This window comes from Haliotis cracherodii, unplaced genomic scaffold (assembly GCF_022045235.1).
Source record: "Haliotis cracherodii isolate W230 unplaced genomic scaffold, xgHalCrac1.p SCAF_1, whole genome shotgun sequence".
NCBI classification, from domain to species: Eukaryota; Metazoa; Mollusca; class Gastropoda; order Lepetellida; family Haliotidae; genus Haliotis; species Haliotis cracherodii.
In genome coordinates this window covers 74070703-74086430 of record NW_027266264.1, presented here as the reverse complement: position 1 = coordinate 74086430, position 15728 = coordinate 74070703, and the positions used below count along the sequence as shown (strand labels likewise).

Sequence of the window (15728 nt, the reverse complement as noted above, 5' to 3'; positions counted from 1 at the left end):
GACATTTCCCAATTACCAAGTCCTGGAGCTTCCTGTAAGTATAGTAGAACAAGGCTACGACATTGCCCAATTACCAAGTCCTGGAGCTTCCTGTAAGTATAGTAGAACAAGGCTACGACATTGCCCAATTACCAAGTCCTGGAGCTTCCTGTAAGTATAGTAGAACAAGGCTACGACATTTCCCAATTACCAAGTCCTGGAGCTTCCTGTAAGTATAGTAGAACAAGGCTACGACATTTCCCAATTACCAAGTCCTGGAGCTTCCTGTAAGTATAGTAGAACAAGGCTACGACATTGCCCAATTACCAAGTCCTGGAGCTTCCTGTAAGTATAGTAGAACAAGGCTACGACATTTCCCAATTACCAAGTCCTGGAGTTTCCTGTAAGTATAGTAGAACAAGGCTACGACATTGCCCAATTACCAAGTCCTGGAGCTTCCTGTAAGTATAGTAGAACAAGGCTTCGACATGTGCCCAATTACCAAGTCCTGGAGCTTCCTGTAAGTATAGTAGAACAAGGCTACAACATGTGCCCAATTACCAAATCCTAGAGCTTCCTGTAAGTATAGTAGAACAAGGCTATGACATGTGCCCTATTAACAAGTCCTGGAGCTTTCTGTAAGTATAGTAGAACAAAGCTATGACATCACCCATCACCAGGTCCTACATCCTCTATATCTCCAGTGCTCGCATTGCGGGACACCTACAATAACTCCTGGATCCATTCACATGGTTCTCACGATCTACCTGCCTTTGATTTTCATTAACATTTTACTGACCAATCAAATATCAAGATAGGAAAAGGGAAATGGGCCAAGGAGCAGAACATGTCTTAGTCTGTTGTTCAATGTTGACTTTCATGCAAATTCTATCATAATCAGTGGTATTATGACCGAGTAGCTTAGCTAATCAAATTGGTTAATGAAAATCAAGGGCGGGTAATTTGAGATGGAGAACTACGGGAATGGATCCAGGGGTTAGTGTGGGTTTACCGATGTGCAAGCCCTGGAGATATAGAAGATGCATATCCCAGAGCTTCCTGTATGTATAGATGTAAGTTAGTGTTAAGTATTTCTTCAACATTTCAGTGAGATTGGCGGCTCCAAGATGAACATGAAAAAAAAGCAGCGAGAAAAACAAGCAGAAAATAAATGGGAGCAGTTTGTGACCAACACCTCAACTGGAAAGGTGACTACCTGTCTTTGTGTGTTTCTGTCAGATTGCATAACACTGAGGCCAAACATCATGGAGGATGCTAGTGTATGGTGTTGAAATTAGGCGTTTAATATGCCACAATATGTGTTTTCTGCAGATTATATAATCTTGGTTCTTAAGCTATAAAAACCACTCTGTTGTATGGCATATTTTGTTGCATGTTTGTAAGAACTAAGATGCTTATGGACAGATACTGCTTCAGTACTTATACAAGATGTAACATATATTGCTTTAGTTCTTATGTAGGTAGTAACACACTTTAGGCCAGGTATTGCTTCAGTTCTTATAGATGAAGTAACATGCTTATCGCTGGGTATTCACGAACACCTGGTATCATCACTATTTCATACTGATTCATGAAGACATCCTCATGATGCCATGCATTCCATGATATATATCCTTGCATCAAAGCATTCCATGTTTTTTTATTTTGTTTTTGGCCCATAACTGACTATAGATAAAACACTTTTACTTTGGTATTTGACTTTTCCAATTATTAAAAAACATAGGATTATCTAGTTTTCTTGTATCATATAATAAGATAGTTAGGCATACTTTTTTCTCAAATGCTGAAAATCTTACATCAATGGGTTTCTGCTTATGGACATATTATTTTATATTTATAAATAGTTGATGTTTCTTCTTTGATTGTTGTAGTTAGGATTATATTTCTTTATTCCAATACACATTGTAAGTGCTATATCCACCTGCTTGCTATGCCTAAGACAAATCCTTGGATGAAAGCTATGCATTTCCTATCTGCCACCAAGCAACTGGTAAGCTGCGACCCAGGGAAGGGAAGGGCACTTGAGTTCAAACACAGATTAAATTTTTCGTTCCTTCATCATTCTTCCATCCATCCATCCATCCATCCATCCATCCATCCATCCATCCATTCATCAGCCCAAATTAAAGAAATGTACACAGCTCAAACCAAACTGTATGTTTGAACTCCAGTGCCTGTGCTTGAAGCCTGCTTGATGTTCTGCCTGACTTGGAATTTCACCTGCACCAAACAATTAAGATATTTTATGTTTGCTTCTTTGACTTTTCATATAAAACTTACAGTTGAATGAATTTATTCCCAATCATTAATCTGCTAAAATCACCCATTTCCTAAAAAGAAAATTTGCCATATTATTACTTCTTTGATTGGTGTAGTGTTGCATGCATCTGCACTTTGCACAAGCTATGTTTATAATCGTGTGGTTGGCAGTCACATGGGTACTGTCAGACATGCATGCTTTCTGTCGGTACCCATGTGACAAGGCTTAAGGTGTGCATGGGCGGATACAGAGGGGATGTGCAGGGGTGCGCACCCCCCCTTTTTATTTGGAAAAAAATCTTTATTTCTGTATAAATTACCACCAAAGACAATAAATAGATCTTAATTGTGCACCCCCCGTTTTCAAAAACCTGTATCCGCCCAGGGTGTGGTTGATGTTTTCATGCTAAGAATGTAATCAACACTATTTATCTAGTGACATAATGCACCTTGTTTTCAGGTTTTACTCATTGAGTTCTTATGGTAGACTTTTGAATGTCTGCCACTACTAATTTAAGACATGAATTAATTTGAGTGTTTGACTGACGGATTTGTTTGTTTGTTGCTTAAAGCTGCACTCAGCTATATTCAAGCTATATGACGGCAGTCAGTGAATAATCGAGTCTGGACCAGATAATCCAGTGATCAAATTGACATCATGAGCATTGATCTACACGATTGGGATATGATGAAATACATCAACCAAGTCAGCGAGTCTGAACACCCATTCCTGTTAGTCGGCTCTAGCACATGAATTAATGAGAGGGTTGTAATAATTTACCAAAGTATCGGTGCCACTTTGTGTCATGACATAGTTATCATATCCTAAGATCATGAAAAGATTCAAAACAATACATGTGTATATGTGAAGACAGTATGTTATATGGTATAAATATGGGTTGTAAATGTACTATTTTCTGTGGGAATGTACAAAAGTCCTTAAACTGTTGTTATTTGAAGCAAGTTCACTAAATATGTTTTGGTTTCCTCATGCCCTTGACCAGGGGTACAGTAGGCCCAGTTTGAGATGCAGAGTTGTGTCCCTTGGTCTTGTAAAGGGCAGTGGGGTAGCCTTGTGGTTAAAGTGTTCGCTCATCATGCTGTAGACCCAGGTTTGATTCCCCACATCGATACAATGTGTGAAGCCCATATCTGGTGTCCCCCTCCGTGATATTGCTGGAATATTGCTAAAAGCGGCATAAAACAATACTCACGCACTCGCCCTCTAGCCTTGTCAGGATCAGTGTATCATAGTTTGAGTCCGAGATTCCCCTGATTGTGGTCTCCCTGCACCATACCTGTACTTGTGGCTTCCAGTCTGGTAAACATCTGCAACCTGCGCACCTTGAGGCTAATTAATATTCCTTACACATTGGACCGCCTCCGTGGTCTAGTGGTAGAGTGTCCGGAGAGTGGAATGTCCAGGGTTCGATCCCCGGCTGTGTAATACCAAAAGATGACACTTGTTATTACCCTGTCTGGTGCTCGGCGTTAAGAGGCTAAAACAAGGGCTGATCGGCTCAGAGTCAGTATACTGTCTCTGAGTAGGGTATTCATGATAAACTGCGGCAAGGTATCTCAATGGGCTAGCACTATAAAATCGGCATCAGTCTGGACTGGTACAAGCAGTCACACAAACACACACACGCACACACACATGCATGAACATCGCGATGTAAGTGTAATAAACTTAGATGCGACGTTGAACCCCATTTCACCCCACCTCACCTCACCTCACCTTACACATTGAACTGAAATGCTGTGAAATGACTGAAATACTATTCAAAGATGCAGCAAGCAAAACTTTGATTAAAACAATATGGTTACTATTGAAGAGTTATAGAGTTCAATATTCATAAAGCTGTTTATTATGATAACATAACGTTAGCATGAATTACATTGTAGTTGTTCTTTGATGATTTTTAACTTCTGATCTGTATCCTGGATATGAATCTTGTGAAGAAGGACATGCAACTATTGTCACATTGCAAGTGTAATGTTTCCCAACACAGACCCATAAACGAGTCAGCACCCAAAAAAGCCGGGCATCACTACAGCGACGCAGCACCCACCTGTATGCGCGGACAGCATCCACGTCTATGTCGGCCAGCCCTAGCAGCAGCACCTCCCAGCTCAACATGAGCTCGGGGCAGCTTCCGCACCATGGCCTGCAGGATAATGTGATCATGGAGGAGAGTGCCGAAACAATTCCTGAAGAGGAGGATGCTACCTATAACAAGAGTAGGTACCAGATTAAATGTGGCAGTTTGGGTGGTACAATTTCATAAGAATTAATTACGTAATATGTTTGGTATAGCCAATCTAAGGTCTCTGTCCAAAAATATGACAATTTTATGTCAGCAATATTCAGCAACATGGTGACTTGTACAAGATGTGCATATTGTTATATGTAAAACATTCGTCAGAGGATGACGTGTTCAGATATCAGTAGGGAAGAAGATAACAACTTGATCAATGTGCCGATTTATAATGCCGAATGTGAAACTACTGACTGAAACTGTATAGCTTTGTGTTTATTAACAAGTATTTCTTGCATACTGTAAATCTTGAAATTAATGTGTCTCCAAATTAATACGATTGCTGACCCCAAGCCAAAAATGTGACTCAATATCAATGTGACTCCCCCCACCCCATCCCCACTGGAATGATATATTCCTTACCTTAGTCCAACCGTACCTTTATCCAATCAAGCGTTGAGTAGAGCACTTCTGTAAAAACAATAAACAGTGTTTTTCTGAAAAAAGGACAGTGTTTTTATGTGTTTATTCCCTTGACTGGCATTACGGAAGCTCTAAGGCAATGAAATATTTGAACCAACAACAGTTCCCTGATTGGTATGTGGAGAAGGTGTCAACAAACTTGAAGGCAGATGACAAGACAAGGGCTGTAGATCTGAGGAGTGTGATGAAGCCTATTGGTGTGCGTTGAGTCGTGTCAGCCTTTGACAAAGTGTTGTGTAGGTGGCGTCTGTCTGGACTGAGGGAGAGTTCAATGATGCCCTCTTATTGTTGATAGTCATTTTGGAGACATAAATGCGAAGTTTAATCACTGCGAACAAAGACCACTCGCATTTTATTCACACTCGCGTTACTTTCAAGATTTACAGTGTTTCTTTCGGAATATGCAAAATAGCACCTAGGTTATGTACCTCCATGCCCCCATCCATGAACAGTTCATGCAATTGTGATCATCCTTGTCAATCTGCACATGCACCGTTCCTTATAGTACTTTTATTGACCAGGTCCATATGTGGAAGAGAATATATGAATATACTTCTTTATTATAAGGAAGACAATGTTTCGGGGTATATACTTCCTCCTTCATCAGGTGAATGAATACACTCCAAAACAGTGTGTTCATCATAATACTGAAGCTGACATCCATAACTTCTCTTCCTTATGTGTATCGGGAGTACGGGTGGCCCAGTCGTCTAAGGCGCTGCGATTCGCTGTGCAGAGTTGCGTCCCTTTGGCAGGCCATAAACCTATGATTGTGGGTTCAAATCCTGGTTCGCCCCCATTATGTTTCTAGGTTTGTCAGAACCATACCCGTGCTTGTGGGTTTCACCGAAGTAGTAAACGTCTGAGACCTGCATCACTTCGGGCTTTCCTCCCACATTAAGCTGACACGCTGTGATATAACTGGAATAATGTTAAAAGCGGCATTAAACCCAACTCACTCACTCACCTTATGTGTATCGCTTCTAAATGCCTTTCAAGGACATGACCATATGTGTTCAATGATGCACACCTTTTAGAATATTATTTCAGGTTTTCTTTAAGAGTTGCATTTGCAATAACATGATTGATTTGTGACATTATAGATTTGATATATTGTGACATTGTCATGGTATCTTTTTTAATGGTCATGTGACAGTCATTCTGTCGTGTAGATAACAACATAATTGGATCTGACATACCTGATTTAACATCAAGGAATCGGATTAGTGACAGCTGCTGCTTATACACCCACAAACACCAGAGACTTGAAACAAATTATATGTGATGGTATACGTGGAGATGTATTTTGGTAAAAGTACATAGTGGCAGTCTATTATTACAACAGATTGTGTATTTATTCTGTGTTGGACCCTACAACTGTACCCTAGCCCCTGTACCCAGTGATTTGATTAAATGTTTTCATCAACGTCTTTTCAGAAAAATCATCAGGTATTGTAAATGATGTACAGCTTTTGTATAGATAATCTATGTGTGTGTACATACTACAGTAGACAATAACTTGAGGTGTTACGGTAGTGGGTGGATGTATGTATATATGCTGCAGTAGACAATAACTTTAGGTGTTACGGTAGTGGGTGCATGTGTGTATATATTCTACAGTAGGCAATAACTTGAGGTGTTACGGTAGTGGGTGCATGTGTGTATACATTCTACAGTAGACAATAACTTGAGGTGTTACGGTAGTGGGTGCATGTGTGTATATATTCTACAGTAGACAATAACTTGAGGTGTTACGGTAGTGGGTGCATGTGTGTATACATTCTACAGTAGACAATAACTTGAGGTGTTACGGTAGTGGGTGCATGTGTGTATATATTCTACAGTAGGCAATAACTTGAGGTGTTACGGTAGTGGGTGCATGTGTGTATACATTCTACAGTAGACAATAACTTGAGGTGTTACGGTAGTGGGTGCATGTGTGTATATATTCTACAGTAGGCAATAACTTGAGGTGTTACGGTAGTGGGTGCATGTGTGTATATATTCTACAGTAGACAATAACTTGAGGTGTTACGGTAGTGGGTGCATGTGTGTATACATTCTACAGTAGACAATAACTTGAGGTGTTACGGTAGTGGGTGCAAGTGTGTATATATTCTACAGTAGACAATAACTTGAGGTGTTACGGTAGTGGGTGCATGTGTGTATATATTCTACAGTAGGCAATAACTTGAGGTGTTACGGTAGTGGGTGCATGTGTGTATATATTCTACAGTAGGCAATTACTTGACGTGTTACGGTAGTGGGTGCATGTGTGTATATATTCTACAGTAGACAATAACTTGAGGTGTTACGGTAGTGGGTGCATGTGTGTATATATTCTACAGTAGACAATAACTTGAGGTGTTACGGTAGTGGGTGCATGTGTGTATATATTCTACAGTAGACAATAACTTGGGTGTTACGGTAGTGGGTGCATGTGTGTATATATTCTACAGTAGACAATTACTTGAGGTGTTACGGTAGTGGGTGCATGTGTGTATATATTCTACAGTAGACAATAACTTGAGGTGTTACGGTAGTGGGTGCATGTGTGTATATATTCTACAGTAGACAATAACTTGAGGTGTTACGGTAGTGGGTGCATGTGTGTATATATTCTACAGTAGGCAATAACTTGAGGTGTTACGGTAGTGGGTGCATGTGTGTATATATTCTACAGTAGACAATAACTTGAGGTGTTACGGTAGTGGGTGCATGTGTGTATATATTCTACAGTAGAAAATAACTTGAGGTGTTACGGTAGTGGGTGCATGTGTGTATATATTCTACAGTAGACAATAACTTGAGGTGTTACGGTAGTGGGTGCATGTGTGTATATATTCTACAGTAGGCAATAACTTGAGGTGTTACGGTAGTGGGTGCATGTGTGTATATATTCTACAGTAGACAATAACTTGAGGTGTTACGGTAGTGGGTGCATGTGTGTATATATTCTACAGTAGACAATAACTTGAGGTGTTACGGTAGTGGGTGCATGTGTGTATACATTCTACAGTAGACAATAACTTGAGGTGTTACGGTAGTGGGTGCATGTGTGTATACATTCTACAGTAGACAATAACTTGAGGTGTTACGGTAGTGGGTGCATGTGTGTATATATTCTACAGTAGACAATAACTTGAGGTGTTACGGTAGTGGGTGCATGTGTGTATATATTCTACAGTAGACAATAACTTGAGGTGTTACGGTAGTGGGTGCATGTGTGTATATATTCTACAGTAGGCAATAACTTCAGGTGTTACGGTAGTGGGTGCATGTGTGTATATATTCTACAGTAGACAATAACTTGAGGTGTTACGGTAGTGGGTGCATGTGTGTATATATTCTACAGTAGACAATAACTTGAGGTGTTACGGTAGTGGGTGCATGTGTGTATATATTCTACAGTAGACAATAACTTGAGGTGTTACGGTAGTGGGTGCATGTGTGTATATATTCTACAGTAGGCAATAACTTGAGGTGTTACGGTAGTGGGTGCATGTGTGTATACATTCTACAGTAGACAATAACTTGAGGTGTTACGGTAGTGGGTGCATGTGTGTATATATTCTACAGTAGACAATAACTTGAGGTGTTACGGTAGTGGGTGCATGTGTGTATACATTCTACAGTAGACAATAACTTGAGGTGTTACGGTAGTGGGTGCATGTGTGTATATATTCTACAGTAGACAATAACTTGAGGTGTTACGGTAGTGGGTGCATGTGTGTATATATTCTACAGTAGACAATAACTTGAGGTGTTACGGTAGTGGGTGCATGTGTGTATATATTCTACAGTAGACAATAACTTGAGGTGTTACGGTAGTGGGTGCATGTGTGTATATATTCTACAGTAGGCAATAACTTGAGGTGTTATGGTAGACGTATGATTGGCTGATGTTCTTTCCTGAGTCTTTACCATATGATCATACTGATATTATCTGGAGCTTCATCTGAGGTCAGGCAGCTAATTCATTTACTAAGTACCAAATATGAAATATGTGTTATAATGTGTGGCATGTCTGTAGCAAAACAGGGTCGGCATTTGCAAGCCTGCATTAACAATGCATGTATTCCCAGCCTGCCTGTTATAATACATACTGGCTGAATAATACTATACCTATAATCCCAATTTGTCTGTGGAAAAGATATCTAGTTGTTATCATTACCTCAACTCATATAATGTATACACGTCGAGATTAATGTGTGTGTGTTAACAATTTAATATACTGCTTATACTCTAGTCACTATAATTGTATGTTTTAGCTGAGAGTTTGGCTTGAGAGTTTTATGTAGTTGTGCAATTAACAGTTGCTGCTTGTTTAAAACAAGAGATTATATAAAGTCATAACCATGTAATATACAACTAAACTAAAACATTGATAGAATATTCATATGATTTACTCTTTTCTTATTACTGTTGATAGACGTAGCTATTTTCTTATGTCTTCAGACACAGTGTTAATACTGTTATGTCTAATTCCATATAATAATATTGATATTATATTTATATTTCAATATCAAATCATTTTTGAGTGAAATATAATATAGCTCTTTGGCTCATTTGTTTCATGACTTTTATAGGAGGGAAAGACAGTGATAATCCGTGATAAAATGTGATAAAAATACAGTTTGGAAGATATTGTTTAAAAGAAAATACAAAAACTTGGATACCTCTCATAATCCTATCTTGTCAAGAGATTATTTGTATTTGTAAAATAAACTGATACCTGTGGATGTATATGTATTGTGATTAATGATGAAAAATTAAGTAGTTTTGTTTGATGATGAAAATGTCACACAGTACAAAGATTGTATAAGTCCATATATATTCTTCCATGTTGCAGGCATATTCAAGTTTCTGGACGAGTACTATGAGAGTCTGAAGCGGGAGTCTCAGCAGGAGGAGGAGAGGAAGGAGGCGATGCTTGGACGGTCGGACGTCCGGACATCTCTCTCTGACCGGGGCAAGGACAGGTCAGCTGTAGGGAGGAACGTCTACTAGTTTAGTCGATGCTTGCATGCTGTAGTACCTGGGAATAAATATTACTTGACAGGAAACGTAATGTTTAAAGTCTTCTACAAAAAGAGAAACGAAACTTAACTAAGCTTACATACTTTTTATGGAAGCTGTTTTCCTTTTAAAAGTTTGTCAAAATTGGAATTTTTTCTATTATTTGATGAGTTTTTATGAATAATATATACATCTTACTTCAGGAAATCTGAACATGATGGCAGGACATCACGAAAATCGATTTTGAAATCTCCAGAGCGACCAGGAACGGTATGTATTTACTTTATTTGAATTTAAATATTTATTCCAAAGCCTCATTCTGGTCTGTTTGTGGTATCGGTAGCTGTTTTAACCATGACCTCGAGCCCTGTATCCTTCAAGCTTACAGGGTGTGTATCCCGCCTCCGTGGTCTAGTGGATAGAGCGTTTGCCCGCAGAGTGGAAAGTCGGTGGTTTGATCCCCAGGTGCATCACCCCTTTTCAATTTAAATACTTCTGTCTATCAAAATTATATATTTTCAGAGACAAAGCATTAATCAATGCTATTGGCACAGTTCAGAGTTATTCTTGGAAATGATTGTTTAATACATCTGTTTTGGCTTGCAGGATCATGATACAATCGATGTTAGCCCAGACAAGAAAGCTTCCCGTGAGCTGAGAGCTGACGTACATTTTATACGACCAAAGAGGTGAGCTGATATAAATTCCACATGCAGCTCTATGAGCTGAAGGTGATGTGTACCATTATCTGTGTCTGTTGTCAGAACAATTCATAGCACGGTGACTTTCTTTCCAGTTCACCACAACTCCTGGAATACATGGCATCATTGCCCAGCAACCGTCATGCTGGCATGACAACTGAAAGTAGACAGAAGTTTTCTGAGATTCTTGAGGACAAAGCTTTAACACTTCATGACATTCTGGAACAGATGGACAGGTACTGAGTTAACCATTTCTTACAAGGTCACTTTCCTTGTCATTTAAGTGGATTATTATCTCTTCATATAACTCTCGTAGTTAATTGAAAAATGATTTTCTGAAAGCTTGCTCAAATGATCATTTCACGTGTCTCACCTATTGCCCATACCTGAGTGTAAATCTCCAGTACACCAAGGGCGGATCCAGCATTTTTAAAAGAGAGGGGTCCAAAATCTTATTCCTGTCTCAGATAATTTTACATGCTACATTTGGTTTTCAAAAGGGAGTTGGGGAGGTCCGGACCCCCTGGACCACCTCCTGGATCCGCCAATGAGTACTCCCTGATTGAGTCCCTTTGGGCTTTAGTTATGCACAGGTGGCGTTATTTCCGGAACATTGATGATTTGATAACTGGCATTCACTCACTCATTTGACAAGGAATGGCAAGATGACGTATAAAATAAAGATTGCAGTGTACTGGACAACACAGTTATGCAAAATTGTCTCATTTGGAATGATAAGATAAACTGATTTACCATGGACATGATGAACTGAATATCATTTGTATGTTAGGGAAAGAATGGTGAAATGCAGCAGTAAACTGGTGGGTTTGAAAGCTGAAGGTCACAGTTTCCACCGCACGTTACGAGATATGCGCGACTCCACGGACCGAATCCTCCACCGACCGGCGGAACAGCAGAAGAAGGACAAGGACAAGGCAACAAAAAGAAATTGGTAAAAAAACATCACAACTCTACCAAAAAAAACAATTAGCAGTATTTCATGTTAGTACGTGGTAAGATTATTATTGAAGTTAGTTGGTGGGATAGCCTACTGGTCCACTAGTCTCTCATCTTGCCCCAAATTCTGGTTCAATCCCACATGTGTGCAATATGTGACACCTGTGAAGATCCGGGGTAGAATAGGTCTTCAGCAACCCATGCTTGTTGTAGGAGGCGACTATGCCTGTCGTAAGAGGTGACTAACGGGATCGGGTTGTCAGGCACGCTGACTTCGTTTGATGCTCATGATGTCAATCACTGGACTGTCTGGTCCAGATATTATTATTTACAGACCGCCGTCATTTAGCTGGAATATTGCTGAGTGTGGCGTTAAACAACAAAACAACAACGACTAACCTACAGTACTAGTATAGCCGAGGAGGTGCAGGATGGGCTGTGGTACTATAAAACAATCCTGTCTGTACTTTAAGGCTCACAGTACTTTGTGACAGTATCCCCGAGGAGGTGCAGGAAGGGCTTTGGTACTATAAAACAATCCTGTCTGTACTTTAAGGTTCACAGTACTTCGTGACAGTATACCCGAGGAGGTGCGGGAAGGGCTGTGGTACTATAAAACAATCCTGTCTGTACTTTAAGGTTCACAGTACTTCATGACAGTATACCCGAGGAGGCACGGGAAGGGCTGTGGTACTATAAAACAATCCTGTCTGTACTTTAAGGTTCACAGTACTTCGTGACAGTATAGCCGAGGATGGGCTGTGGTTCTATAAAACAATCCTGTCTGTACTTTAAGGTTCACAGTACTTCGTGACAGTATACCCGAGGAGGTGCAGGAAGGGCTGTGGTACTATAAAACAATCCTGTCTGTACTTTAAGGTTCACAGTACTTGGTGACAGTATACCCGAGGAGGCACGGGAAGGGCTGTGGTACTATAAAACAATCCTGTCTGTACTTTAAGGTTCACAGTACTTCGTGACAGTATCCCCGAGGAGGCACGGGAAGGGCTGTGGTACTATAAAACAATCCTGGCTAAACTGGAAAGATTTGGCATGGTATGTACATTGTCCATTGTTGATGTACCTTCATCTTATGTTATTAAAAGTACCACTGTCAGTTATGATATTATATTAATAGAGTGGTAATATGAATATGTAAATCTTTCACAAGATAATTCTTGCTTACAAATTTCCCCAAATTGCATGTATTCTGACTTTCTTCTTCAACCATTCTGTGTGATTTTCTGAAGACTTTAGTTCTTGTTTTGGTGTGTAAGCATGGTATTAAATGTGGGCACAACTGAATAATATTTGAAATACCTTTAATTTCCTGCATCTAAACAGACCTCATAGATCATATTGTACGAGTACCAATGCTAGATTTGTTAAAGTGAAATGTTGTTAGTATTGATGTAATTTAAACTCAGAATTTTTAATTTTGTTTCTGTGCTTTAACCAAAACAAATTCTGGTATGCACAAAGCATGAGAATTGATGGTAAATCTTTATTCATTTAAGTTTTCTTGATTTCTGGATTAAAGCTTTTCTCTTGTATTTAGGATCATGTATCTTTACATCTTCAAAATATTTTCTCAAAGTTAATAAATATGTGATACTGATTGAATGTGTGATAACAAGTACATATCATATGATGATTGATTCCTACCAGTCATGTTGCTAATATGTGATGTATACTCAGCGTCGTTATTAAGGGGTCACAGGGATAATAAGAGATAAAAGTATTCAAGAAATGCTGTTTTTTCAACTTCCAAGAGTGCAGTTCAGTTGCATCTGGAATGACAAATTTTATACCCAGTTAGACTGTTACTTGTCATGCATTACACGTGCATGGGTTAAACCCCTGGTTGCAATCAGGCGAGTGTTTTAGGAAACTTTCTCCATCTCATTCATTCTTGCAGTTTTCATTTATTTTAATAGTCGTCCATTTTTCCAGTTTCTTAAAATCATCCAATCAGTGTGACGTAGGCATCATCTTATACTGTTCATCACATTGTTAACATACACGTATGTTGATGTTTGACACCCTACATATTAAGGTGACCCTTCAATAATGACACTGAGTATCTGTTAAGTTAGAAGTTTCTGTGAGCATAACTTAAAAGCATTTTATTTTGATTAGGTGCAATTGGATTTGGATTCTGTACGTCAAAAGTCAAAGTTTATGTTTTTATTTATTCCTTCTGGGATATCTTCTAACTTTTTTCAAACACTGGTTCTACATACCTCCTCTTTTGGTTTTGGTACCTTTCTGCCAGTTTTCATCTTTTTGGCTTTTATCAGTTTTATTTTTTTATTGCTTTGGGACAATAATCATTGTCACATCTTCAAGCACTTGAGAGCATGTTAGACTTTTGTTGAAGGAAACATCTTGCAAGCCTTTATTTTACATTATTTGCTGCTTGTCATATGTCTAACTTTTTCTGCATTATTTTTTGGTATTGAAACTGATATCTATATTAATGTTTTCTCATTTTACTATTATTTTTCATCATCCTTTTGGATATAAACTTGTATTTTATGGAGTATATCCGACATCATAAACTTTTGGATCCTTGTACAATAAGTAATGCTGTCTTTCTGGTAGGGCATACCCTAAGTCTATGTACAGTAAGTATGTTGCCAGGCAAGAGGATAATGTTCAAAATTGATGTTGTTTCTTTATGCAGTGATATATGTATGCTGTTTATTTACAAATAACATTTGATTTCTTAATATTCTTATTTTTTACCATTTCTACTTTGAAACAAATTCTTTCATTTTTCAATCCTTTTACTAGATTTCAGAAATGAATTTACATGTATGTATCTACTAATATATTAAGCAATTTATAATAGCTTAATTTGTGCATTTTGTATGCTCCTAATCACTGCCACATAGTGCTTGTGTTTGAATAGTTCCTGATATGAGAGTAAATCAATCTGTTGCATGTTTGGTGTCATGCTGCTGAGCAAACATCCTATGCAGAAACACTTCAGTGTTCAGGGTTTTAGTTTCCGTGGGTAATTATGTTCACTATCATAATCAGGGGGTGGTCAGTATGTAGTAACATCATGCAGTGATAATTTTACTCAGTAAAAGTCAGTGCAAATAGGTTTTGATTTTTTTTCAGTATATGGTTGAATAGCAATGATTATTCTTTGTTAACTTTTTCTTTTGTTCATGGAAGTCATGTTTTACTAAAATGCTTGCACTGAGTACTATCTCTTTGTTATTAAACACAATTGTGAAGTAAGGCCATGTACAAGTTGATCTTGCACATAATTTTTCTTTTATGTTAAGCAGTATTTCAACATCATTTTGCATTTAATTTTAACATAAAACTTTGACCATTCTTATGTTAGAGTTTTTTAATCATTTTCACCAGTCAGTTAAGCCCAACAGGTCCCTCTGAAAACATTAATATGTGTTCTAGAAGAACCTAAACACTGAAGAGTGTGTGAGCTGTGTGTGCTGTAGAAATGATGCTTTGGTCACCTGTACAACAGATGAGCTTTCTGTGTGTGCCATTGTCCATCATCAGTGCAGTGGAGATTTAAGACAAAGGAAACCGTAGACCATTCTGTGATATTTGGCAGCATCTGATGCCAAAATACACAAGCTACAAACATTTGGGTTCCTCAACACAATAATATATTTCATGAAGTATGTTTAGAATAGATTAGGATAGATTTCTTTGTAAATATGTCATGGGCAGTAAACATAGAGGAGAGTGAAACACATGACTAGTTTCAACTGCTGATTTGGAACAGGGTTCAACAGAAAAATAAATGTCAATATCAAATGGTATAACTTGAGGAAAATAAAGTATATAACAATTAACTTGGCAAAGTTAAATTTTTAAAGTGTCAAAGGAAAGAAGAGTTAAATGAAACAACTTGTACATCCATCCTTAATAGTTGAAGCAATTCTTTACCACCGGTGGGGCGGGATACACTGTCCATTTCACGAACTCCTGGTTATCATTACAATTTGATAGTGATTCATAAACACATGCTCATGATATAATCAGAATTATACAACGGAGTCTGCTT

At 38.5% G+C, this 15728-nt stretch overlaps 1 protein-coding gene across 3 annotated transcripts in view; it reads left to right on the top strand.

Annotated features, from left to right (window-relative positions):
- Nucleotides 1-15728, top strand: part of LOC139472168 (coiled-coil domain-containing protein 60-like) — a 47708-nt gene that overhangs the window by 25193 nt on the left and 6787 nt on the right. For 2 of the 3 annotated variants that reach the window (XM_071254739.1, XM_071254576.1), the window contains 8 exons: nucleotides 1088-1187; nucleotides 4272-4500; nucleotides 9853-9982; nucleotides 10223-10289; nucleotides 10626-10708; nucleotides 10816-10956; nucleotides 11511-11672; nucleotides 12640-12733. In XM_071254739.1, coding sequence (XP_071110840.1) covers nucleotides 1088-1187; nucleotides 4272-4500; nucleotides 9853-9982; nucleotides 10223-10289; nucleotides 10626-10708; nucleotides 10816-10956; nucleotides 11511-11672; nucleotides 12640-12733 — 1006 coding nt within the window. Of the gene's footprint in view, nucleotides 1-1087; nucleotides 1188-4271; nucleotides 4501-9852; nucleotides 9983-10222; nucleotides 10290-10625; nucleotides 10709-10815; nucleotides 10957-11510; nucleotides 11673-12639; nucleotides 12734-13816; nucleotides 13838-15728 lie in introns of all 3 variants that reach the window. The other variant, XM_071254653.1, reaches the window with a different exon arrangement.